The 24,124-nt window shown below is 55.9% G+C and overlaps 1 protein-coding gene across 7 annotated transcripts in view; it reads left to right on the top strand.

The window, feature by feature from the left end:
• Positions 1 to 24,124, top strand: part of KDM4B (lysine demethylase 4B) — a 142,118-nt gene that overhangs the window by 87,394 nt on the left and 30,600 nt on the right. For 5 of the 7 annotated variants that reach the window (XM_047777411.1, XM_047777418.1, XM_047777415.1 and 2 more), the window contains exons 10-11: positions 834 to 971; positions 23,516 to 23,712. In XM_047777411.1, the coding sequence (XP_047633367.1) occupies positions 834 to 971; positions 23,516 to 23,712 (335 nt within the window). Of the gene's footprint in view, positions 1 to 833; positions 972 to 23,515; positions 23,713 to 23,858; positions 23,942 to 24,124 lie in introns of all 7 variants that reach the window. The other 2 variants (XM_047777414.1, XM_047777412.1) reach the window with 1 other exon arrangement.

Here is a 24,124-nt window from a genome sequence, read left to right as displayed (position 1 = left end):
GAGTCATCCAGACCATTTTGAATAGATCTGGAAACATCAGATTGTTTAAGGTTCTGATCTTAATTAGTGTCCTCCCTGTGGGCTGGCTGTGCCTCTTCAGTCGCTGCCCTCACTTGGAAGGACCTATCTCGGGATGTAGTGGACAGAGGCCCCGCTCACAGTGGTGGTGGTGACTTAGGTCAGCTTGTGGGAACGTTTCGTGCGTGTGGCTGGTCCTCTCTGGCACGAGGGCAGGCTGCTGTGCTGCCCTGCGCACCTGCCCTGGGCTCCAAGAGCTGGGCAGCTGCTGCCATTGCTGACCCGCCCTCCTCGCCAGCCCCGCTGCTCTGTGGCAACATCTCACGGTGGACGGGAGGCGTGACAGGCCACCTGCCTCCAAGGCAGGAGGCACCCCCCTCCCCCAAACGAGAAGCCCCTAGAATCCCAACATTGAACAGCCCCTCCTCCTGCAGCTCACCCGTCTGGAGCGTGCAGACTGTCTGTCACCTTGGGGCCTGGCGGGGCCTCCGTGAGCAGCAGGGCTGGTAGCCAAGCTCCCAACCTGGCCTCTTGCCTTGCCTGCTTTACCAGCCACAGTGAGCACAGCCTGCAGCCTGTGCTTCGGGGAGCTGCCTTTCCCTCCATTGGCTCCTAAAGTCAGGCTCCCTGGCCCTCCTTGGCAAGTCCTCTAGCCCGTGTCCCCTGCCATGCTCCTTGGTGGCTCCCGTGGCTTTGCCGCCAGCCCATAATGCCCTGTGGCAGGTGTTGCTTCTGGAAGGCAAGCCGCGCACCAGTTCCCATCTTTTCCAACTCCGGGTCTCGCGCCGCTGACCTGTTGGCCTCTTCTTCCTCAGATCACGCAGGAGGCGGGAGAATTCATGATCACCTTTCCCTACGGCTACCACGCCGGATTCAATCATGGATTCAACTGCGCAGAATCTACCAACTTTGCCACCCTGCGGTGGATTGATTACGGCAAGGTGGCCACGCAGGTGGGTGCGCGCACCCCGGGAAAGGGACTCAGAGAGGCCAGGCCCCCCGCCGGCTTCCTCAGCCCAGAGCCCAGGTGACGGCTGTTGGCATTTGACCAGGCGCCCGGGCTGTCCCCAGGGTCTGTGTCTGGATCCTCAGCAAACTTGTCCCCAGCATGTTCTTCACCTGGAGGCACGAGGAGGGGGCGCAGGCAAGTCGGGCAATGTGGGGAGCCCAGGGTCTGGGCAGGCCTGAGGTTGGGGTGCCCCCTCTCCTGGAGGACCCCACATGCACTCCTGATTGTCTGCAGATCAGGAGAGATTTGCTACTTGTTAGTGGATACTTAGGGCCCCGGGGCCTGCTTTCACTCTCCTCTGGCTTCCTTGCTACGAGGTTTTCTGCTATGGTGTGAACAAGCGAGAGAGAGAAAGGGGGGCAGAACCCCAGCAGAGCAGACTGTTCAAGCCAGAAGGCTTCTGGCTGCCTCGCTGTCCCTAGAGGACCCTGAAAGGCCAGAAGACTTCTTTGATTTTCTCAATAATTTGCCATTCTGGTCCCCGAGGGCTGATTATCAGCCAACAGATTTGACATCTGAACAAAGTGCTTGTTCTCCAGATCCTTTAGCCCCGCACGCACCGGTCCGTGGTTTTGACGGACAGCTTGGAGGGACACGAGGCAGGTCAGGGAGCGGCCGGGCACTGGGCAGGGCACCCTGGGTAGGAAGCTACAAGGAGGGCTGATGGGTAGGCAGCAGGCCCAGTTCTCCGCCAGCTACCCGGACCAGGGGCCTTGTTCCCAGGACTGGCACTGGGCTGCCCCAGTGGAAGCTGGCAAGCTCTGCGCATCAGGCTGGGCTTAGGCCGAGTAGCCCTGACTTGTAGGTTTCAGCCCCTTTCATCTTCTGTCTCCACCAAAAAAGGCTCCTGGCCGTTCACGAGCATCTCACTCTGGCGCTGGGGTCATGGGACAGGAGAGGCCCCTTCAGCTGGGCCTATACAGGTGAAAACAGGGTGATTCCCACCAGCCTCCTGAGCCGGAGTCTTGAGGTTCCTGGGGAAATGGCTCAGTCGGTTTAGAGTCAGGGCCCAGGATCAGGGCACGTGGGTTTCTCCCAGCCCGGAGGTGGGAGCCGTGTAGACCAAAACCCACCAGTTCATTCAGCATCTCCTAGACCTCAGACCTTTGCAAAATATGGTCTAAGGCTGCAACGATCAGGTGTCATGGCCTGGAGATACAGCCTACTGGAGGGGAGGGGAGTGGAGTGTGAAACCCACCCCTCCCCATTCCCAAGTCCAAGGCACAGCACATGGCAAAGGGCAGGAATCCCCTCACCAAGGTTGGTCAGGGAGGTTACAGACTGGTGCTTTGGAATAGACGGGGTTAAAAAAAGGGTACATCCTTAACGTGAACATTGTCTGTTTCTTTTCACATTCGGATATGGCAGAAAGCTAAGATTAAAAAAAATCAAGGTGGTTTTGTGTTACCTCTCCGCTGGGCAGCAAGGTCTGAGTGAGTTGGGCTCATCTCCGTCTTCCTAATGATCTGTTTCTCTGACTTGGCTCCATCAGTGCACTTGAGGAAAGGCACCGGGCTTTGTAGCCGGAAAGACTGGAGAGGCGCCCCAGGATTTAAAGTGTTGGGCTCTTTACACTTAATTCGGAAAATTGTGGTGGGATTGTCTTTGGTAGAGACTGGCTCTGCTAGAAGAGGAGAGATGGGCCCTTAGATCCAGAGGAGCAGTTCCACATCCTGGGGTGTTTTTTGTGTTCCTGTGGGCCTACGTGTACCGTGACCATGATTGAGTTGTCAGCCCGGCCCGGGGCTTGTCCTGGAGGAGCCACCAGAGCCAACACCACAGCGGGGCCGGCGGGGCCCGCCCGGATATTAAAAGCAATTTTGGGTTCAGCCGTGTGTTCACAAACAAGTGACATTTGGGAAGCGCAGCTTTTGATTGGGCCTCCACGCTTACATTGCCAGGCAGCGTAGCGTGAAATTACTGAACAAGTGATGTGCGGCGCTCCGAGCCAGCCCGGGTTCCAGGGGGCATCAGGTGCCAAGAGGCCCCCTTGTAGAGCCACCCCAGCTGCCCGGCCTGGCGGCTGGAGACCGGGGATCCACCAGGAGTGGCTGTTGGCTTGGGGCACCCGTCTGTGGCCATCTGATGTCAGCTCCCAGGCTTTCAGGTGGTGAAGTGGGCCAGCAGTTCCCGCCTCTCCAGGCTCCGCTGCCGCCCCCATAAGCAGTCTGGGCTGGAGGGGCCGCTGAGGATAACAAGCTGAGGGCATCGGAGGCAGGGGACTGTTCAGGTCCATGGTGCTGGGGCCTGCAGATTTAAGGGAGAGGGTGGGGTGGGGTATGAGGAGGACCCAGGGTGCTCTTCCCACTGAGCCGGGGCTTTTCCCTGCTGCCTGACCTCATCTGCGTCGCCTTCCAGCACATTTCATCGGAACACAGTTGGGGGTCGGGGGGCAGATCTTCCACCTCCCAGATTTTAAAGATTTTTTTTTTCAGCCTCACCCATGGCACATGGAAGTTCCTGGGCCAGGGATCAAATCTGAGCCGCAGCTGCAACCTATGCTGCAGCTGTGGCAACACCAGGTCCTTAACCCACTGTGCCACAGCAGGAACTTCTAGAGCTTTTTTTCTTGTTGGTTCATTACCTCTTTAGGCACCCAGCAGGCCCCCTCCTCCCCTTAGCATCCCTTATCCTTCACTCTCCTTCTGCTGACATATGAAATTCTCAATTCTCATGCTTGCTAGCCTGAATTTCAGGTGTTTGTGTATTTTTTTTTCCTAGAGCAGGGTCAGCAAATGAGGACCAACAGGCCAAACCTGGCAGGCTGACTGTTTTTTTATGGTAGGCAGACACAACCATTCTTAGACTTTTAAAGAGCTGGGGGAAAAAAAAATCAAAAGAAGAATATGCAGCACGTGACAACTAGATGAAACTCATGTTTCATGTTGATAAATAAAGTTTTATTGGCACAGATGTGCCCATTCATTGGCATGCTGTGTGGGGGCTGCTTGCCCTCAGTGGTGGAGCTGAGTAGCTGTAATAGGACCATCTGGCCTGCAAAGTGGAAAATAGTTGCCACGCGGCCCTTACCAGGACATCTGCAGCCCCTGATCTAGGATGTGGGCAGCCCTGGCTTTGGCCAGTTGGGGCTAAAGAGCTGCCTCCTTCACAGGCCCCAGGGTCTCTGGCATTGGTGGGGAGGTGCTGTTCTCTCTAGCAGATTGCCCCCCAGCTACTGCCTCTGGTGGTTTTGGAGCCCGTGATGCAGGAGGAAGCCAGTGTGCCAGTGGATTCATGTCTTTTACCCATGTGGTTGGGAAGGGGGTTTTAGAACCAAGAGGCCCCTCTGTGGGCTGCTGGGGGGATTCCTGGGGACAGTTCCCAGAAGGTGTGTACCCTGTGTCTCTGCTGAGCTTCCTCACACAGGGGGATAGTCATTGTATCATTAATTTTAATAGTGGAAAGTTTATACTCTTCAGGCGGTTAGGTGAATTGTGGAATATTATGCAGCCATGGAAATGGGTTGCTGTTGATTGGCATGGACAGATGGGTATAGCATTTTGAGTGAAAATTTGGATCACGACTATGTAATCCCGTGTGTGTGTGTGTGTGTGTGTGTGTGTGTGTGTGGTGGATTTGCCCAAAGTTTGGTCGATGCCCAAAGTTTAGTTAGCTCTGTGGGGTGGAATTTGGGATGCCTTAAAAACACACCCTGACTTTGTACCATTTCTATTTATGCAACTTTTTTTTTTTTTTTTAAAGCTGGTTGTTACTTTTGGGGGAAGAAAGACATGATCTTGGCCTTCCCTGGGACTTCTCCTGTAAACTCCCTGTAGCCCCTTGAGGAGAAAATTTGGCTCTTGCTTGTCATCAGTGGTGCTGCTTTTGTTGGTTTGTTTTTAAAATAGGAAGTAAGTTGGAGTTCCCTGGTGGCCTAAGAGGTTCAGGATCTGCTGTTGTCACTGCTATGGCATGGGTTCGATCCATGGCCTGCGAACTTCCACATGGCTGTGGATGATGTGGACAAAAACAAAACAAAACACTAACATAGGAATAAATCAAACAAGCTAAAATTGTGAGGACCTCCTGGCAAGGCCAGCCTTCATGCTAGGAGCCGGCTTCCTTCCTTTCTTCCTTTCCTGCCTAGGGGCTCACGCACAGCTGGTCCGGTGAGCTCTGCTGAGCACCTACTGAGTGCTTAGAAGGAGCCCCAGCTGGCTGGGAGGGGGAAAGGGTGCAGAGCTGATGGTCCCAAGGACGAGGACTCCACAGCGCCTGAGTCAGACCAGACAGCAAGCATGTCCCTGACCGGCCATATTTATCCTTCCGGCTACCTCTGATCAAGTACTGCTGCTTTTGTTTTGAGCATCCTTTTCCTTGGGTGGGAGAGCTCTCTCTCTTCCTCTGCCTCCTGGGCTTCACCCCTACCCAGCTCTGTCTCTCCAGCTTTACAGACAGTTCTTGCCTGTATCAGGCTCTGACTCTGGGCCTCGTGGCCTTCAAGGACCAGAGAGAGGTAAAGTGCGCCTGCCCGGGGTTCTGGGAGATGTGCTCCTGCCCCTGGAGGTCTCCCAGGCTGGTGGCCTCCTCCAGGTGGCTGTCTGGGGCTTGCCTGAGGCAGCAGGAGCAGAGCTCCCCCGGGCACACTCTCAGCCAGGCTGGCTTTGTTGTGGGACGACTAATGGGGGAGATCAAAGGGCTGCTGCAGCCGCTCCGCAGAAAATAAAGTGTGCGGCACCGGCCTTTTTAGGGCTGAGCTTCGAATTAGTCCTACAAGGCTGCACGCCACATTGGATTAGCTCACTCGGCCCTCGCTGCTCCCGCGGTGGGTGGCGACGGGGTGAAGCCTGACATGGGCCTCTTCCAACATCCAGGCCGCTCCAAGAGGCGCAGGAGTTGACTTGAGATTAAACAGAGCGAGAGAGATTTAGAACCCGGCTCGAACGGCTGGGAGCCCGGCTCGCTTAGCTGGTGTTCCACCAGCTGTCTGGGCCGCTCGGCAGCCCCCTCGGGAAGGTGGCCCTGAGCAGGGAGGCTTCTGTGGCACATGGACAGTGGGGAGAGTCCTGTCTCCAGATGCCCTGCTTCTAGGGGCAGCCCCACATCCAGACTGGGGGGCTCTTTCCTGAACACCCCTTCCCCAGCCTGGGCTACCTTGAGCTTGACCACTGTGAGATGTGAACCAAATTGTTTCTGCTGCCCCCGAGAGCAAGAACGCCTGCCTTCTGTTTGGTAACCCGCTGCCTGCTCTGGGCGATTAGCTGGAGCCCAAGGGGAGGTGACAGAAGGTGGGGTGAGGGTGGGGGTGGGCGGTGGGCCGGGAACAGAGCTGCACCCCTGGCGCCTCTCTGGGCCTCCTGCATCCAAGGTGCTGGCCACGCTGGTCCGTTCCACGCCTCCCTGACCCCCTGATTTATAGCACTGGTTGTGGCTGGTGCGTGGGGGTCGCAGTCAATTGCCATATAAAATATGCTTTCCCTGCAAGCCTCCCCCAGAGCTTCCTGTCACTCTGTCCTGTCCCTGGCAGCAGCTGTAAGCCCGTTTCCCTGCTCAAAGCCCAGGATGCGCACAGCAGTGCATGGAGGGCTGGAGCCCAGAGCTGTCTTCCTGCTTGGTTTCGTTTCAGCTTAAACGCTGACCTCGGAGAACAGGCGTGACCTGATATGGAAGGACAGGTCTCAGGCAGGGTCTCCCTGAGGCACCTCGACCCTGGGGGTGAAGGTGAGGGGGCGGTGCAGCATCCCTGACCCCCACCCCCCTCCATGCTGGGAGCCCCTTCCCTCCCCAGTCGTGAGAACCACAGAGGTCCCCAGTATACCCTGGGGCCGGTCCCGGGAGAGAGCCTGGTCTAGACGGTGGGTTATGGGCAGTTCTCCCATCTTTTTCCTTTTATTTTTTTTTATTTTTTATTTTTTTTTATTTTCCCACTACATGTATACATTACAATTATATTTTTTCCCCCACCCTTTCTTCTGTTGCAACATGAGTATCTAGACAAAGTTCTCAATGCTATTCAGCAGGATCTCCTTGTAAATCTATTCTAAGTTGTGTCTGATAAGCCCAAGCTCCCGATCCCTCCCACTCCCTCCCCCTCCCATCAGGCAGCCACAAGTCTCTTCTCCAAGTCCATGATTTTCTTTTCTGAGGAGATGTTCATTTGTGCTGGATATTAGATTCCAGTTATAAGTGATATCATATGGTATTTGTCTTTGTCTTTCTGGCTCATTTCACTCAGGATGAGATTCTCTAGTTCCATCCATGTTGCTGCAAATGGCATTATGTCATTCTTTTTTATGGCTGAGTAGTATTCCATTGTGTATATATACCACCTCTTCCAAATCCAATCATCTGTCGATGGACATTTGGGTTGTTTCCATGTCCTGGCTATTGTGAATAGTGCTGCAATGAACATGCGGGTGCATGTGTCTCTTTTAAGTAGAGTTTTGTCCAGATAGATGCCCAAGAGTGGGATTGTGGGGTCATATGGAAGTTCTATGTATAGGTTTCTAAGGTATCTCCAAACTGTTCTCCATAGTGGCTGTACCAGTTTACATTCCCACCAACAGTGTCTCCCATCTTTTTCATTGTCGCCCCCCCACCCCCACAGAACGCTTCCACATTTTTTTTCCCCAACTGCCCCGCCGTAAGGTTCTAACACCACGGATACACCGCTTGTCTGTTCACCTGCTCTTTGTGTACCTGTGCATCACACACAAGAGAGTGAGGCCTTTCTGCCCCTAAGAAGGAGCCTTCACTCCCTCAGGGGCAGTGTGGCCCCAATGAGTGCACCCCAGGAGGATGGGTCTAGGGAGCAGCCTTGGAGGCAGAGAGAGGTGCCCCCGCCAGCCCAGACCTGTGTTTTGTGAATGAGCGGGACTTGAGCACTTGGTGGGCTCCCTTGGGGGGGGACTTCTCTCTAGCCTGGGGGTTCAGAGGCCACCTGTCAGTCCCCAATTTATTTCTCGCCCTCCGCTCTCTGCTGCTGTGGCTGGGAGGGCAACAGAGCTTTGCTGCCCGCTTGTCCCCTCAGGAAACCATTGCAAAGAATCACGGGTGTGGTCCCAGGCCCTCTCCCCGCCCCGTGAACACGCCAGCCTGTCGTGTCTTCTGCCCTCCGCTTGCTTCTCTTAATCCCCTTCACGTGGTTCCTTGCAAGCCAGTGGCTCAGCGTGCAGGCCTCCACTCTGCTCCTTGCTGCTCTCCCGAGGCTGGTGGTGGGCAGACCCCCCCCTCCTCCTGGTGGCCCAGAGCCCCGCTATCTTCCTTCTGTCTTCTTTTCGCTCCTGCCCCTGCACCTGGGCTTGTGGCCTGGCTTGCAGGCAGCTGTGTTCAGGCTTCCTGCTCAGAGGGTGAGCTTTAGCAATGCTGTTCACCTGTGCTTGCACCCTTGTCTCTCTGGGGTGGGGGCTTCCAGACGCCATGTAGGGTGCTAGCCACTCGTCACTGTGCTGCTTCCGCTGGCCATCTTGCTCGTGGGTCCCCCGATGCCAGGTGCCAGCTCTGGGGGAAGGATGCTGGCCGTCAGGGGGCTCACTCACACCCATGGGCCTGCAGCCCCTTGTCATTGTGGCTTAGTTGCTTTTCCCAGTAGAACTGGGGACCGGTGATTCTGATCCGCAGACCAGAGTTTCTCCCCTTCAGCTCTGTGGACCCTGTAGTTGAACCACCTCTGCGGGTCTTCTGGGCACTGTCGGGGGTGGAGCAGCCTCCCTGCCCCCACCCACTCAACACCAGGAGGCCCCCAGTGTGGCAACCACAGATGTCCCCAGACATTGCCCAATGTCCCCCGGGGTGAGGACCCTGGGCTGGCGAGGCTCTTCCAGGAGTGTGTTCCTCCAGCTGAGGTCCCCAGCCCTTGTCATCTATGCTCCCTCAGGCACACTCCAGAGGGCAGTGGCCACATCTGGCCCAGAGGAGAGATTGAAGCCTTTTGAGATGAGGGTGTGGTCTGGACCAACTTCATGACCAGAGGAGAATCCAGGTTTTTCCATCATCCTGCCTTGGATGGAGTTTGTTTCTCGGTCATGGGAAACGCCGGGCAGTGGGGGATAAGGTTTTTATGGAGGTCAGGTGGGCTGGCACCCCTACAGCCTTAGAAGAGGGAGAGTGAGTCCACTGGGTCCTGGTCAACAGGAGAGGCCGTGGGTGAAGGGCGGCCTGGGATGAAGAGAGCTGAGGGGCTGGCGGGGGTCCTCAGGCAGAGAGTGCAAGGGTTGCGGTAGATGTCCCCGGGGGTGCCCTTGGAAGGGCCTGGCACAGAGCGCCTGGGTTTATTATTATCCATGCAGAAGGGGAGGTGGGAGGGCCCTGTCACAGCAGGCAGGAGCACCATCTAGGCTGCATGGTGCCACACGGATGAGGCTTCTTCTGTGTAGAGAAAGAAAGGGGGTGACCTTGGAGGTGGGGTGGGCAGCATCCTGCAGGTTGTAGGCCCGTGACCTTGCCTGAGCCTGGGAAGCAGCCGCCCCTCCCCCAGCCAAGGATGGAAGGAGCCCCAAGAGCCCTGTGCCTAATTGTTTTGTTTATGAAGCGCTTCCGAGGGCTTCCAGTGGATTTCCTAATGAACTGGTTTGTTATCGCATCTCGCTGCAGTGCTGGTAATTACATCAGAAACGGGGGGCCAGCGTCTGTGAGCCATCCCCAGCAGATGCAGGCTCCTCAGCGGGGTTTCTGCCCCCCTTCGCTGGGTGTTTAACACTTTTGTGGGCTGAAGTGCCTCCCGGCCCCCGGCTCGTTCCCTAGGAAGAGTGTGTCGTGTGTTGCAGTCATCCCCTATGTCGCTGGGAGGCGGAAATGAGGTGCTGGCAGCATGCTGGGGAGCTCTCTGACCTTCGGGGGACCACCAAAGGCACAGTGGGAGGTTCAAGACCCCAGTGTGTCCATGTCACAAAATGCCATCAATGGGGCGGGGCACCCGGAAAGCAGGGGGAAGGAGTCCCCACCCAGTCCTGGAGGCTGAGGTCTGCGATGCAGGGGAGGCAGGACCGCTTTCCCTCCCAAGGCTCCATGGGAGGGTCCTCCTGCCCCTTCCAGCCTCTGGCGTGGCCAGCAGTCCTTGGTGTTCCTGGTTTATTGATGCATCGCTTTAGTCTCTGCCCATGTTCATGTGGCCCTGTCCCCCGTACCTGGGTCCAACTTTCCTTCTTTTTGTTTGCAGCATGCACAAGTTCCCAGGCCAGGGATTGAACCTGCGCCACAGCAGCAACCTGAGCCACAGCAGAGACAGCGCCGCGTCCCCAAACCACTAGGCCACCAAGGAACCCCTAACTTTCCCTCTGCTTAAAAGGACACCACCAGTCACTGGATTTAGAGCCCACCCCACCCCAGTGTGACCTCATCTTAACCAACTCCATCTGCAAGGACGCGCTTTCCAATAAGGGCTCGTTCTGAGGTCCCTGGTGAAGATGAATGGGGGGTGGGGGAGTGTGGTAAGCTGTTTAGCCCCGCCCCCTGGAGGAGCACTGGGGGGAGGAGTGTCAGTCCACACTGAGGAACAGGAAGTGGGGTGGAGGGGAGGGACGGGGGAAGGGTCTGGCTTTTAGGGGAAGTGTCTGTGGGACAGGCCCTAGAGGGGATGTGGGCATCTCCAGCCGCACTGTCCAGCACTAAAGCCATCAGCCTGTCCGGCCCGTTAACCCTAAGTTAATTAAAGCGAAGTCCTATGCCTGGGTCACACGTACTAGTTAATGGCCACAGGGGGAGTTCCCGTCATGGCTCAGTGGTTAATGAATCCAACTGGGAACCACGAGGTTGCGGGTTTGATCCCTGGCCTTGCTCAGTGGGTTAACAATCCGGCATTGCCGTGAGCTGTGGTGTAGGTAGCAGACGCGGCTCAGATCCCTCGTTGCAGTGCCTCTGGTGTAGACTGGTGGCTACAGCTCCGATTAGACCCCTAGCCCGGGAACCTCCATATGCCGTGGGAGCGGCCCTAGAAAAGGTTAAAAAAAAAAAGACCAAAAAAAAAAAAATAGCTGCGGGGGCTGGTGGTGATCTCACATGGACACAAGCATGGGCAATAGGACATTTCTGCTGTCTGGAGGACACCCTTCTGGCAGCCAGCATGCTCGGGTCTGCAGCTCAGGCCTGGCTACAGCGAGCCATGGGCTGGAAGGCAGGCCTGGCCTGGCCTCCTACATGGAGTCTGCGCTCCCGAGGGCCCCCAGCCTGGCCTGCCCTCACCCTGCACACGGCAGGGCGGCACGAGCCGCTGGCTGAGTCCCTGTGGAGCCCCGCATGCTCTGCCCTGATTCCCGACCCAAGTCAGTGCTATGGCCTCACTGACCACAGAGCAGGAGGGTCCTGTGGGCAGATGCCATCAGGGATGCCTTCAGTGAACCTTGTTTGATAGTCTTCTCCTTAGGCTGGTTGCTGTGTCTCCTCTTTCCCTCTTTGGTATTTGATACAAGCAAACCCTAATGTCTGTTCAATGTTTTTTGTTTTTTTTTTTTTTGTGGAGGCTCCTTGGGTCAGGCATCAAACCTGTGCCACAGCAGTGACAATGCCATGTCCTTAGCCCACTAGGCCACCAGGGAACTCAACCTTTTAGAAATCTTTCAATCTTTTAGAAAGAGATGGCCTGTGATTAAAGCTTGTTGCTATTTAAATCAGGGGGAACCGGCAGGTGAACCCTGGGGCTCCGGGGCAGCTCAGCCTTGTACTCCATACCGAGCTACCTGCCCAGGACAGACCTCGATGAAGGGGGTGCAGGGGAGGGGTCAGGCGCAGCACAGCTCCCAAGAGGGAGTGCTGGTGTTCCTGGTGTAGCTGTTGGTCCTGCTGTGGCACTTCCATCTTAGCAGAGGCGACCAGTGGCATGTGCCTCAGCACTGCATGTGTCACAGCTCAGATCAGAGCCTCATGATCCCCCCTACCACCCACAGCGGGCTGGGAGGGGAGGGGGCCTGGGGCCAATGGGGATGGGGGAGTGGGTGTGGGCAGAGGAGCAGGGATATGACACAGACACTCTGAGGATGCTATTGGCCCTGTTCAGCCTGGATCAGGAATTCTCCAACTGGGGATCCCAGGAGGCTGGACGATCCCGACAGATGCACTGCAGACTATGTGCCTTCCCCCGGGAACCAGATTCCTGGCGGGAGGGGGCAGGGCAGGTGCCCACAGAGGAAGGCTGACCTTCTAGGCCAAGTGGAGTGGTTCCACAGCGAGCTTTTTTTAGAGGGTGGTAAACATTTTACTGAAGCAGAGACCACCTCCTGAAACACATCATAAGCCTGCAACACAGTGAGTCTTCACAGAGTTCCTCCAGGGCCCTCCCTCTGAAGCACGGTGGTCTCATTCTCCATGGCAGGGGTGGGGTAGGGAGGGGGCTAGAGCTGTGGGCTTCTTGCCCCTGCTGCAGCCCCAGACCCGGCTTGTCTGCCTCCTCCAAACAGGGCTTTCTTACACCTGTAGTTGGCTGGGGGTTGGAGTCACTTCAGTTGTCAGGGTCCCTACAGGCAGAGTTCCTCTTCCCTCCTGATGGCTCCTATACCCAAGAGATTGAAGGAGATCTGTAGTCAGCTATTCCATGCATCCAGGGCCGTAGGGATGCTGAGAGGGTTTCCATCAGAGTATTTTAGGTTTCCAGCAGGTATTTCAGGAGTTCCCTTGTGGCCGAGTGTGTTAAGAATCCGGCATTGTTACCACAGCGGTCTGGGTCACCACTGTGGGGCAGGTTTGACCCCTAGCCCAGGAACTTCCACAAAGCCAAAAAAAAAAAAAACCAAAGTCGCTATTTTAAAGACTGTGGATTCAACACGTGTGGTGTAAAGCAAGTAGAACAAAAAGGGAAAAAGCAGGTCATGCCCATCAGGAACCATGGAGACGGCTGCCATCAGCAAAGAGGCAGCTGAGGGAAGCGAAGTTAATCAGTCACTAAAGCCGGGATTATATGAACTTAATATATGCAGGTTCCTGAACGTGGAGAAACGATGCAAAGGCCTGCACGCTCGACCGGCCATTGGGGCCTGGGCACTCCGTGCACACGGGGTGTGAGAGCGCCTTATGTCCTCCATCCCCGGGAAGAGGCATCGTGTGAACAGTGACTGCAGGGGGTCTTCTCCAGAAAGGGAAGGACATCTGTGTTGTGTGTCGGAAAGCAGAGCATGTGCCTGGAAGGAGCTGGAGAAAGTGGGAATAGCGAGTGCGGGACGGAGAGGGTGCCTTTTGCTCCTCAGACGTCTGCCCCCTGCGAAGTGGTGGCTGTTCCCTCAGTCCATCCCAAGCTTCATCTCTGTGTGTGGCTTGGGGCTCTCCATGTGGCTGTTGGTGGTGGGGTGAATAGCTGCCAGGGGATGGGAGCCCTCACTCTCCGCCTCTGGTGAGGATCCACTTGGGGACCCTCAAGTTCTTTTTTTTTTTTTTTTTTTGACCATGGCGTGTAGCAGCTTGATGCGGGATCTCCGTTCCCAGGCCAGGGATTGAACCCAGGTTGCAGTGATGAAAGCACCAAGTCCTAACCATCAGGTCACCAGGGAGCTCCCCTGAGGGCCCCCAGGTTCTTTAGATCTCAGGCATTGGGGGCCCATGTGTCAGTTTGGAGTTGTCAGGCTTCCTGGAGGGTTTGGGGGTGTTTGCTCCCCATTGGAGCCCCAGCTTGAGATGAATACAGAGCCCCTGTATGGGCTTTGGGGGGTTCTTGTCTGAAGTCCAGCCCAGGAAGCCCTGCAGACTGAGGCTTTGAAGTCACTGGGAAGAGGCTGAGGTTTGAGAGGGGGTGTCAGCCAAAGCCCCTGTCGTGGCTGCAGGGCTCGGCAGAGGGGAGAGTTTTCCTTTTGTGATAAGATGTTAAAGCACGGTCTGGCTTTCAGTGTCTTCTTCGTTTTATCTCCTACTACGCTTTCCAAAAGCAGGTACTATATACGATTTCACTTTTGCATGGGGTTATTATGGTTGGTAAAGCATAATTCCTTAGCCATTGAGAACAGAGTACCAGGCTGGAGAATCACACCGAGAGCAGCCCTGATGCATCTCACTGTCCAGATGAGTGGGAGGGGAGAAACAGATGGAAGGGGGCTTGTTTTAGGGCCGGAACGCTCCAGTGCTGGGGGCTTTGCTTGCATTATCTCATGTCAAACTCAGAGAGCAAGAGGCTGGTCCCGTTTCCCTAGAGAGGCTTATGACAATGGCTTCCTCACATCCTGCTCCAGCCCCACCTCCACAGGCAAGACGGCGCCAGCCTCCCCTCTCCTTCCCCCCGCCCCCAGGAAGATGCAGGCGCACATCTGAGCCTGTGGGCTGATGCTTTCTTCAGTTTAGTGCAATACTTGCCGAGAGGACCTTGGATCCAGTGGGACCAACTCCAGCACCATCAGCGGCCCGCCACAATCTCCAAAGCAATGGGGAGGGATGGTGGGTGCTGGAAAGAACATTCGTTCCCTTTCTTATTAATAACACTCTGCTCTGACCTTATGTTGGAAAGATGCATTCTCTGAGGACTTCTGAGAAAGGAGCAGGGCAGTGATGTTTTCTGAGACTTTCCATGTCTGGAAAGAGGGAACAAATAAAGAGAAGAAAAACACCTCAATGGAAAAAGGCTGACCATGGAATTTGAAGGGCTCTCCCAGAAATTGCTGCTCCTGATGGTGGTTGACACTTGGGCTGGGTGTGGACATCTCCGTGGCAGTGGTTTTCCCTCACAAGTTCGAGGGCCTGGCTTACCTGTGGTCTCTATTCTCTGTTGTGGCAAAAAGTCAGCCACTCTTCCGATTCCCAATCTTTGGTATGTGATGTGCATTTCTCCCTTCTAGAAGCTTCTTCTTCTTTTTTTTTTTTTTTTGGTCTTTTTTAGGGCTGTACCCACGGCATATGGAGGTTCCTAGGCTAGAATCAGTACTGCAGCTGCCAGCTACAGCCCCAGCCATAGCCACACCAGATGCGAACTGAGTCTGTGACGTACACCATAGCTCACAGCAGTGCCGGGGATCAAACCCACGTCCTCATGGATTCTAGTAGGGTTTGCTACTGCTGAACCACAATGGCAACTCCCCATTCTAGAAACTTCTTGAATCCTCTCTTCAGGTTCTGATGTTTCCCTCTTATATATCTGGTATGAGTCTGATTTTAGCCACCTGACACTCCCTGGAACCTGATGATTCCAGGATATTTCTTTACTTCATTGATGGCTTTCTTTTCAGTCTCTCTTCTCTGTTTCAAGCTCCTGTCATTCTGGTAGATTTTCAGATCTCATGATCCAGTTTCTTTCTCTCTCCCCCTTTTCTACTTTGTTTTGTCTTTTTTTAATCTGTTTTTTTTTTTTTTGAGGGAGTTTCTTTACTTCTGCTGAAGACTTTCTATTAATGTACTAAAACTTTCTATCAATGCATTTTTTAAAATTTCTGCCCTTTTTGGTCTTCTGGATATTCCTTTTTTATAGGCTCTGTTCTTGTTTCATGAGGCTGTGTCTTTTTTTTGGACGAACCTGTGGCATATGAAAGTTCCCAGGCCAGGGATCAAATCTGAGCCAGAGCTACGACCTGCGCCACAGCTATAGCAACACCAGATCCTTAACCCACTGCATTGGGCCTGGGATCAAATTTGCCTCCCTAGAGATAAGCCAGATCATTAACCCACTATGCCACAGTGGGAACTCCGAGGCTGTGTCTTTTATTTCTGAGGATATCAATGATTATTTTAAATTCTTCTTAAAATTGGCTTCTCTGTCTTTTCTTTCCAGTTACTTTTTTTCCATTTGCTTCGGTCTCCACAGGTCACAGAAGATACTTAACACTAATAATTATGAGTGGGAACCCTGAGGCTGGCAGCAGCTCTAGACACAGGGCAGGTCTTTTTCACCTGAAGCTATACCACGGGGTGATCTGAGTGGGCTGGGGTACTAGTGTCTTTGATTCCCTCCCTTTGGGGAGGATGTGGAAGGGGGTGCCAAGGGCAGCTGGAGCCTGTACCTCCAGGTTCCGTGATGATGTGGTCCCTTCCCCCAGTCCCGGGGCTGGCACCCACCTCCTCCCCACCCTGGTCTGGCATCCCTATGTCGGTGAAGCAGGTGGGGGAGCAGGGCTTGGCTTCTTCCTATAGCCCTGGCCCTGAGGTCTGTAGTTCAGTGGTGCCCCTGCCCCCAGTTTCCAGAAGACCCAGATGTGCATTGGCTGTGGTGGCCCGTTTCTCTGCTGACCCAGCTCCCCTCCATCCATGTTCTCCTCTTCACCTGCCACTTGCATTGGGGCATTTCTGTGTCTCTTTCCCCCCTCCCCGTCCTTGAAGATGCTCCTGTCTTACAGGTCCCGTAGCCGTGGTTTCAGGAGCAAAGGAGATGGTGTGTGCCCTCAGCCCGCCTGAAACAGGCAGCTGTGCTCAGGCTCATTTAGACCCCGAACGACTGGCACGTGGTGCCTGCCTGTCCCCACAGTGCTGTCCTCTGGCCTGGCAGCGACAGGCAAGGGGTGGCTTAAGGGTGGGGCCTTTATGGGCTCCTGGAAGGGTCAGCAGGTGCGAGAGGATGTCGCCAAGGATCAAGGCCAGAGCTGAGTGGGGTTGGGTGAGGGGAACGGAGGAACGGGCCCCGGGGCTCGGGGCTGAGAGGCCGGCCCCCCCAGTAGAGGATCCAGCCGTCCCTGGGAGACGTCGCTGCCCCTTGCTGTCCACGGGCTGCTACAGGCCCCCGCCCTAGCATTTGGAGCTGCTGGAGCAGAGCGCTGCTGGGCCCCGGGGGCCACCCACTCTGTGCCTGAGAACATTCCAATTTCTATTTTTAAATGCTTTGGAAAGAAGAAACCTATTTGTCTCTGCGTGGAGCCCCTGCTCTGATAACCAGAGGCAGACCTCCGCTCTGCCCTGTTTTCTCATTTTCCTCAAACTTCACGGCAGGTCCTGAGAGACCCGAGCTCGGATGTTGGCGGTTTGATGTGTCAGTCCACCAAGGCGGGGCGACAGCCCCCCTGCTCCTGGCCCGGTGCTCGGATTAGACCCAGGGCTCCTGAACTCCACGGTCGTAGCTCTCGTCATTTGTCATTTAGAAGTGACAAGTGTGCATCTCATTGAGCCTCTCGCTGGGGCTGTCAAGACCCCTGACCTTTTGTATGGGGCTCTGATGGAGCCATGGGGCAGGCAGGTCACATAGACCTGTGCTTATGTGACAGGGAGGGTTCATGTCAGGGGCACCCTGTGTGGGGATGGCGCAGCCGCAGGGGCCAGGGTTCTGCCTTGTGAGGCTCCTGCTGCCCCTGGACTCCCTCTGCCCGCTCCCTTCTCACCCCCTCTCTCCCCCCATATTCTCCCCACTGCCCTCTCTGCACCCCACCCCCACCCTCAGAACTAGAGCAGGCCAGCCACATGCACACTGGTGTCCTTGGGGCCCGTGGTGAGTCTGGGAGCTGCAGTGACTGGGGTGGGGGGTAAGGAGGCAGGAAGGGGGGCCCTCCCTGCCCCAGGGCCTTATCTGGGCAAAAAGCACCCAGATCTGGAGGGGCAGGGCCAAACTAGCACATAGTAGGTGCTTGTCCCTGGCAGCCATGGGGAAGGCTCTGGCAGACCTTCAGGGGCCGTGGCCCTTCTCCCCAAGTTCCTGCCCCCTTGCAGGCATGTCTTTTCTCCAGACCCCCCCTTGTGAACTGCTGCAGGGCGGGGCCCCGCACTGGGCTGTGGGACCATATCCTTTTAGCCTGATTAGTTGGGAGCGTGTCGTGGTTCTGAGGAGGGAGATGGAGCTCTCTGTGAGCTGAAAGTTGGAAACCATTTGGCTCTGGGATTTTATGGCTTTAATTGCTGAATCTAATCTAAGATCAGTGCCTTTAAAAAAAAAAAAAATCCAAAACCTTGGGAAATTGAAGGCCTTAAAATATGCTTCCACTCCAGGCCAGACCGTTCTCAAGCTCTAGCAAGTTTTCTGCATCTTTCCCTGTTGTGAGAGGGAGCCCGCGGGGCAGCGGTGCCTAGAACTTGGGCCTCCTCTGAGGTGTGTCTCAAGCTGCATATAGAAAGTTACTGCTGGTCGGTATAGCATATTGGGATTGATTTGGTGAGAAAAGGGGCTTTCACTCACACACCCACCACCAAGAAAAATAGAGCAACTCACCCCCAAGGCTGGCCCTTTTTCCTCCTGGCGAGGTAACCGAGGGTCTGAGCCCTTTATTCCTTAGGTGTTGTTTCAGGAACCTGGATTCCTGTGTTCCTCCGTGTATTCTTTGAAACCGGAGGCCCAGGGCACTCCCAGGTGGCAGGTGGGAATCTGTGCCTGGGGTTAGAAGCTGGCGCCTCCCCCAGGAAGGAGACTTCACGCCGCCCCCCAGGATAGTGTGGGGCTGGGCCTGCCCGTGGGTGTGTGCAGCTGGCCTAGGCTCCCGGAGGTCCTGATGGGCTATAGGGGCCACATTCCCCCAGGGTGGCTGGCTCGGGCTGGAGGTGCAGAGGCAACTGGCCCAGAGGAAGTGGAGCCTGAGGCCACGCCCCGTGTGCCAGACTCTGAGTGCTTCCTGGCACCTGGCAAGAGTCGGATTCTGGCAGCAGGTGGAGGGGAGTGTGCGGCTTGCCATGCTCAGTACAAAGCGGACGGCAGTAAGTTTTCCACGCAGACACCTGTCCTCATCAGCCCAGGCTGCTAAAACCTGGTACCAGAGACTAGGTGGCTTGAACAGCAGACACGGATGTCTCACACTCTGGAGGCTAGGAGCCTGAGATCAGGGTGCCACGCACAGTCAGCTTGCAGGTGCGGACTCTAGTCCTGGCATGCAGAAGGCCAGCTTCCTGCTGTGTCTGCCCCTGGGGGCAGCGGGGACACAGGAGCTGGATCTGTCTCTCTTCCTCTTTTTATTTAAAAAATTTTTTTGACCATATCCGTGGCATGCAGAAGTTCCCTGGGTGGGCCAGGGATCAAACGCAAAGACACAGCAGTCACAATGCTGGATCCAGGGCAGTGCTGTGCCACCAGGGAACTCCTCCTCTTCCTCTTCTTACAGGGACACTCATCTTACGGGATTAGGGCCCCACCCTTACGACCTCAGTTAACTTTGCTATCTCCTAATTCCTTCCTTCTCTACAGATACAGACACACTGGAGGTCAGGGCTTCAAGATTACCTTGTAAAAACACGATTCTGTGACTTAAATCAAGGTTCAGCAAACTTTTTAGAAAGGGACAGTGGATATTTGTGGATGTGGGGGCTGTCAGTCTCTGTGTGACTGCTCGGCTCTGCAGTAGCAGCATCAATGCAGCTGTGGGCGGGGCCGTGTGCCGATAAAACTTTATTTACAAGAACAGGTGGCAGGCCAGATTGGGTTCCCCTTTCCATCATCTGCCCACCCCCAGCCAACTTAAATGATATCCCTGCTCGATGAAGAGATGTAGAAAAAATAGATACCACAAAATCGACCCCTAACCACCCCCTCATTGAGAGAACTGTGGTTGGACCATGGTTGGTGTTTGATGGATGTCCTTGGCTTTCTCTAAAGATTTTTGCTCGTGATTGAGGCTTTGCTGTATTCTTAACTGTGTGTTTTGTATTTCTTCTAAGAACAGATCCATCCTAAGAGCATTTCTGTCATTGAATTGGTTGGTGAATCAGCCCCACGCAGGGCCGTGGTGTGCCTGTCACTCATCCCGTCTGTCCCGTGATTGTTGAACAGCGTGGGTAGAGTTTTCCCGAGGCGTGTACGGGTGGTGTGTGTGTGCATGTGTGTGTTTTTCTCGCTGTCATGAAGCAGAGATGGTCTTTGTCTGGATCTCTCACTTCCTCGGGAGAGAACCCCAGGAGGGACAGGAAAGGGCCTGGCTTACAGAGCCCCGTTAGAGGCTTGTCAGAGCTGCGCCCTCACCCTCGAGGCCAGCCCCTCGGTCTGCAGGCAGCTGGGGTCTGCTTATCCAGGGGCCTGGCCTCCCTGGAGACTGTCTTGTCCCTCCTCCTGGGGAGGGGTGTCGCTGCAGGGGTCAAGCTGTTGTGTGTCCTTTCTGTGCTGTCACCTTAAACCGCCCCCATTCCTCCCATTCCACTGGTTAATTAACTTGGCGCCTGCAGCTCCTTGAGTGAGTGGCGCAGTCAAGGGCTCTTTGAAGGGCTCTTTTCGGGGCTGTCAGGCTTCTTCGGCTCTGTGTGTCAAGGATGCCAGGAGGGGCCCAGCCCCAGCTGTGCTGTCTCCCTCTGTTCCCGTCACCAGGGGAGGCCACCCAGCCCAGAATCTTGGGGTGGGAATGAGTAGATTGGGGGGGCTGAGAGCCCTCAGTGGACAGGCACACCCTGTGGACAGAAGGTCCCCCCCCATTCCCCTGCTGCCGCAGGCAGGCCGGCAGGCCCAGGGTCTGGAGCCACAGATGTCACAGCTCATCTTGGCACAGACTGTCCCGCAGAGGCTGGTGGTGGGACCCAGGCCTCTACTCCTTCTGTCCCCAGATGGCCCCTTTGCACTAGTGGGATCACCAGCCGCCTGCCGTGGTTGATTTGAACAGGATGTTCACGGCCTCATTACCTAGTTCCTCTCAGAGTGGGAGCCCCACCCCCCATGGTTCTGGTGGCTGAGTCTTTAAGGTACAGAGGGCCCTAGGGTGTGCTCAGGCCACAGGGGGCCCTTTGCCCTCCTCCCTCCTCTCCGAGTCAATTTCTCCATCAGAGCTAACTAACTCATGCCAGCTAGCTCCCTGCAAGAGCGCACTTCGCCTGGCGTTGGTGCTGACAGTGCTGCTCAGGAGCTGGAGTGACAGCCACAGAGACTGTCAGCTCTAGGGACTCAAGCAGGTGCTCAGGAAGGTCTGGGAGCTGGCCGGGGTGGAGGGGAGAATGTGAGCCTTCCCCAGGCGATGTTCGGAGGCTGCCCTGCGCCCCCTTCCCAGCATGGCCCTGTAGCACGGAGCCCCTGTGCTTACTCTTGGGCCTGAAGTGAAGCAGCAATGCTCGCAGTTCCACTGTGCAGGGGCTACAGATCAGAAGACAGCTTTGCGGGGGCTGTGGGGAGTTCTGGCTCGCTCAACCCCTGGAAGTTGCTTTTAAGAAGTTGGATCTTTTCGCTGGTCTTAGCAAATTTCACTGCCAGACTGCACTGAGTCAAGGTGATGGGTCTGTAGTGTCTGCACCCCCAAGCTCAGCTGCTCAGCCCACGAAGGTGACTGTTGCTGTGTCCTAGACAGGGGGCTGTCCCTCCTCTCCCCCAGGACCCACAGGGCCTTGCCTCCTTCCTCTTGTGCCCACCCATGCTCCCCACCCCTCCATCCCCACCAGCAACAAACCCCACCACAGCCAGAACCCTCATGGAGAGGTGAGGATGGCTGTTCCCAGTGCTTCGCCCGGGCCGGGCAAGAGGTGTGGGATGGGCTCCAGGCCACGGGCCATGGGCTCCGTGTCCCCTGCAGGCCGCACACAGGTGCTTTTTTTAATTACTTAAGGAAAAGCAATTGCACAGCCGCTCGATACAAATCCCTTAAGCTGCTGTTGACGACGACGCCAGGGAGGCCGTGGCCGGGCAGGAATCTGGAGCATGGGTGCCATCTGTCCTTCCCACACTCTGCAGCCAAATTACATCGCCAGCCTTTCTCTCCTGTGCAATTTTTCATTAAATGAATTGAGTTTGCTGGGAATCGCTGGGTCATAAATATTCCCTCCTACTTGGCGTGGTCGGGTTGTTGCTGTCCCCAGCCTGAGGTCCGGGATCTGGCCTGGGAGCGGGCAGGGTGGGGGCACTGGGGCTGCAGAAAATGCCATGTGCCCCTCCACCCTGCCCCCCACTAGCAGCCTGAGATTCTGGGTCATAAATATTTCCCTGTTTCCCGAGCCAACTGAGGGAAGTTGCAGAGGGCTCGTCAGGGCAGGGTACATAATTGCCGCACTCAATTAAGTCTTTTCCTTCCGTTTCCTGCATTTCCATTGAGAAAGTGGCAGTGATGGAGGTGGTTGTAAATGGAGGCGAGACATGCATTTAAAACAGAAACGCACTCATAATGTCTTTTGAAATTGTATGGGATGAAAAATAAATGCATGTGCGATTCTAAGTACATCCACACACACATCCACACGTATACATACACACAAACATCTGCACGCACGCACACACACACATCCACACACACACACACACACACACACACACACTCTTGCAGTCTGGGGAAAAAAAGAAAACAGATGCTTTTTAAGCCAGTTTTGGGAACAGGCATCTCCTAAGCCTGTTTATTTGTTAGGAGTGAGAACTGCAGGGGCTACAGCACAGGTGTCCCTGAGGGCCTCCTGTCACATCTCTCACGACAGATGTTCCCATAAGGAGGCGAGGACCTTGCCCCTTCAGTGGGAGGTGAGTGCAGCCCCCTAGGGCTGCCCACCCTGGAGGCCATGGCTGTGCCATATCCACCCCCCTCCCCCCCCCCTGCCGCCCCCCCCCCCCCCCCCACTGCATATGGAGTTCCTCGGCCAGGGTTCAGATCCAAGCTGCAGTTGCGAGCTAAGCTGCAGCTGCAGAGATTGGACTTGCACGGAACTCCAAAGACACTGCCAATCCTGTTGTGCCACAGTGGGAACTCCTGCCTTTACTTACAAAAAAGCTTTATCAGCACTTCCCCCGATATGAGAACATGAGTTGGTCTTGCTGCTTCCGTGTTACAGCCAAGCTGAGAAGTAGTAACAGAGGGTTGGACCATAGAGCTGACAGCATCTACCATTTGGCTCTTTGTGGGCAGCTCACCAGCCTTGGGACAGTGGTCCCTCCATTCCTCCTGCCCTCTCTTAGGTCCTCCCTCTTGTTCTTGGCCTCAGCCGTCAGGTAAGCAGACCATGGCTGCCTGGGCTCCTCCCTGTTGACCAAGGGCTCATGGTCCTGGGCCAGGCTTCTGCCATGGTCCTTGGCTGCCTTCTCTGGCCCCAGACTCCTCTGGGGCATTTGGAGGGCCTCCTGCATGGTGCCTGGTCCTGGGGGCCACCGTGATGACGTGACACTTTTTTGTGTGTAGGGTATTTAAGGTCTAGACATCAAGGGGTGGGGAAGGACCCCATTTCCTCCTGTCCTCATCGTGCTTGCTTGGGCCTTGCTTGAGGCTCCCAGACACAAAGGACTCTACTAGCCAGGCCGGAGGCCCTGTGAAGCGGGTTCTGCCCCGCCCCCTGCCCTGGGGGCAAGTGGCTGAGCCTCCCGAGTCCTCAGCCTCCTTTCCCAAAGCCTGAGGCAGGGACTCGGGGGCTTGGGAGCACCCGCTGAAGACCACATTTGTTTCCCTATTGGCTCTTTGGGAACTGACAGCTTTCTCCCTCTTTGTAATCTTGGGAATTACTGCTGTTATAAAACAGTCCATGTGCGTGTTCCCTAGTCGGGGGCACGTGTGTCTGACTGGGAGGGATTTTGGTTGGAAAGATGCAAGGCAGCCGCAGCTCAGAGCACGTGGCCTCCTGGCTCCTCAGTGGGTCGGGGCGCTGTGCCGGACCACGCACAGATGGGGGTACAACTCTGAGGGGAGGGCCAGGGGTTCATCACTGGGGCGGGGGTGCAGCAGCCTCCCCCTGACTCCGGGAAGAGAAGACGCCCTTTCCTGTCACTAGAGAGTGGTTCTAGGGAGGCCGGGTGGGCTCAGCACGCCCTGCGTGTGTGGAGTCACTGCCCGTGGGCTCAGTGGCCTGTCTCCTGCCCCCGCACAGTGCACATGCCGGAAGGACATGGTCAAGATCTCCATGGACGTCTTTGTGCGCATCCTGCAGCCGGAGCGCTACGAGCTGTGGAAGCAGGGCAAAGACCTCACGGTGCTGGACCATACCCGGCCCACGGCCCTGAGCAGCCCCGAGCTGAGCACCTGGAGCGCCTCCCGGGCCTCACTCAAGGCCAAGCTCCTCCGCAGGTGAGTCACCCAGCGACGACCCCTGCCCGGCGCTCCCTGATGGCAGGGGCTGCAGGCTGTCCCTCTACCATCCCTCCTCTCTTCCTCCTCCTGCTCTTCCTCTTCCTCCATCTCTCCCTGCTCTGGAGACAACATGTGTTTCTCAGGCCTGACTTCCTCCGAGGGCATCTGGAGCCTCACCATCAGCGCCGTGTGGTCTGGGCCTCGGGCTGTCGTCTGCTCCTGGGAGGTGGGTCCTTTTGCCCTCTCAGGACCACACACTGTCCCTTTCGGGCTTTTGGCTCTTGATCCTGGGTGCAAGAGCCCTGTCTCTGCATCTGGGCTGCTTGGCCCTTCTTGGTTCTGAGTGATGGTGGGAGCCATGGGGAAGGCCCCCAGCTCCCTGTGCCTGGGCCACACGCCTACCTTTCAG

This window comes from Phacochoerus africanus, chromosome 4 (assembly GCF_016906955.1).
Source record: "Phacochoerus africanus isolate WHEZ1 chromosome 4, ROS_Pafr_v1, whole genome shotgun sequence".
Lineage (NCBI taxonomy): Eukaryota > Metazoa > Chordata > Mammalia > Artiodactyla > Suidae > Phacochoerus > Phacochoerus africanus.
The sequence above is the reverse complement of the archived record's forward strand: the minus strand, read 5'-3'. Positions and strand labels throughout refer to the sequence as shown.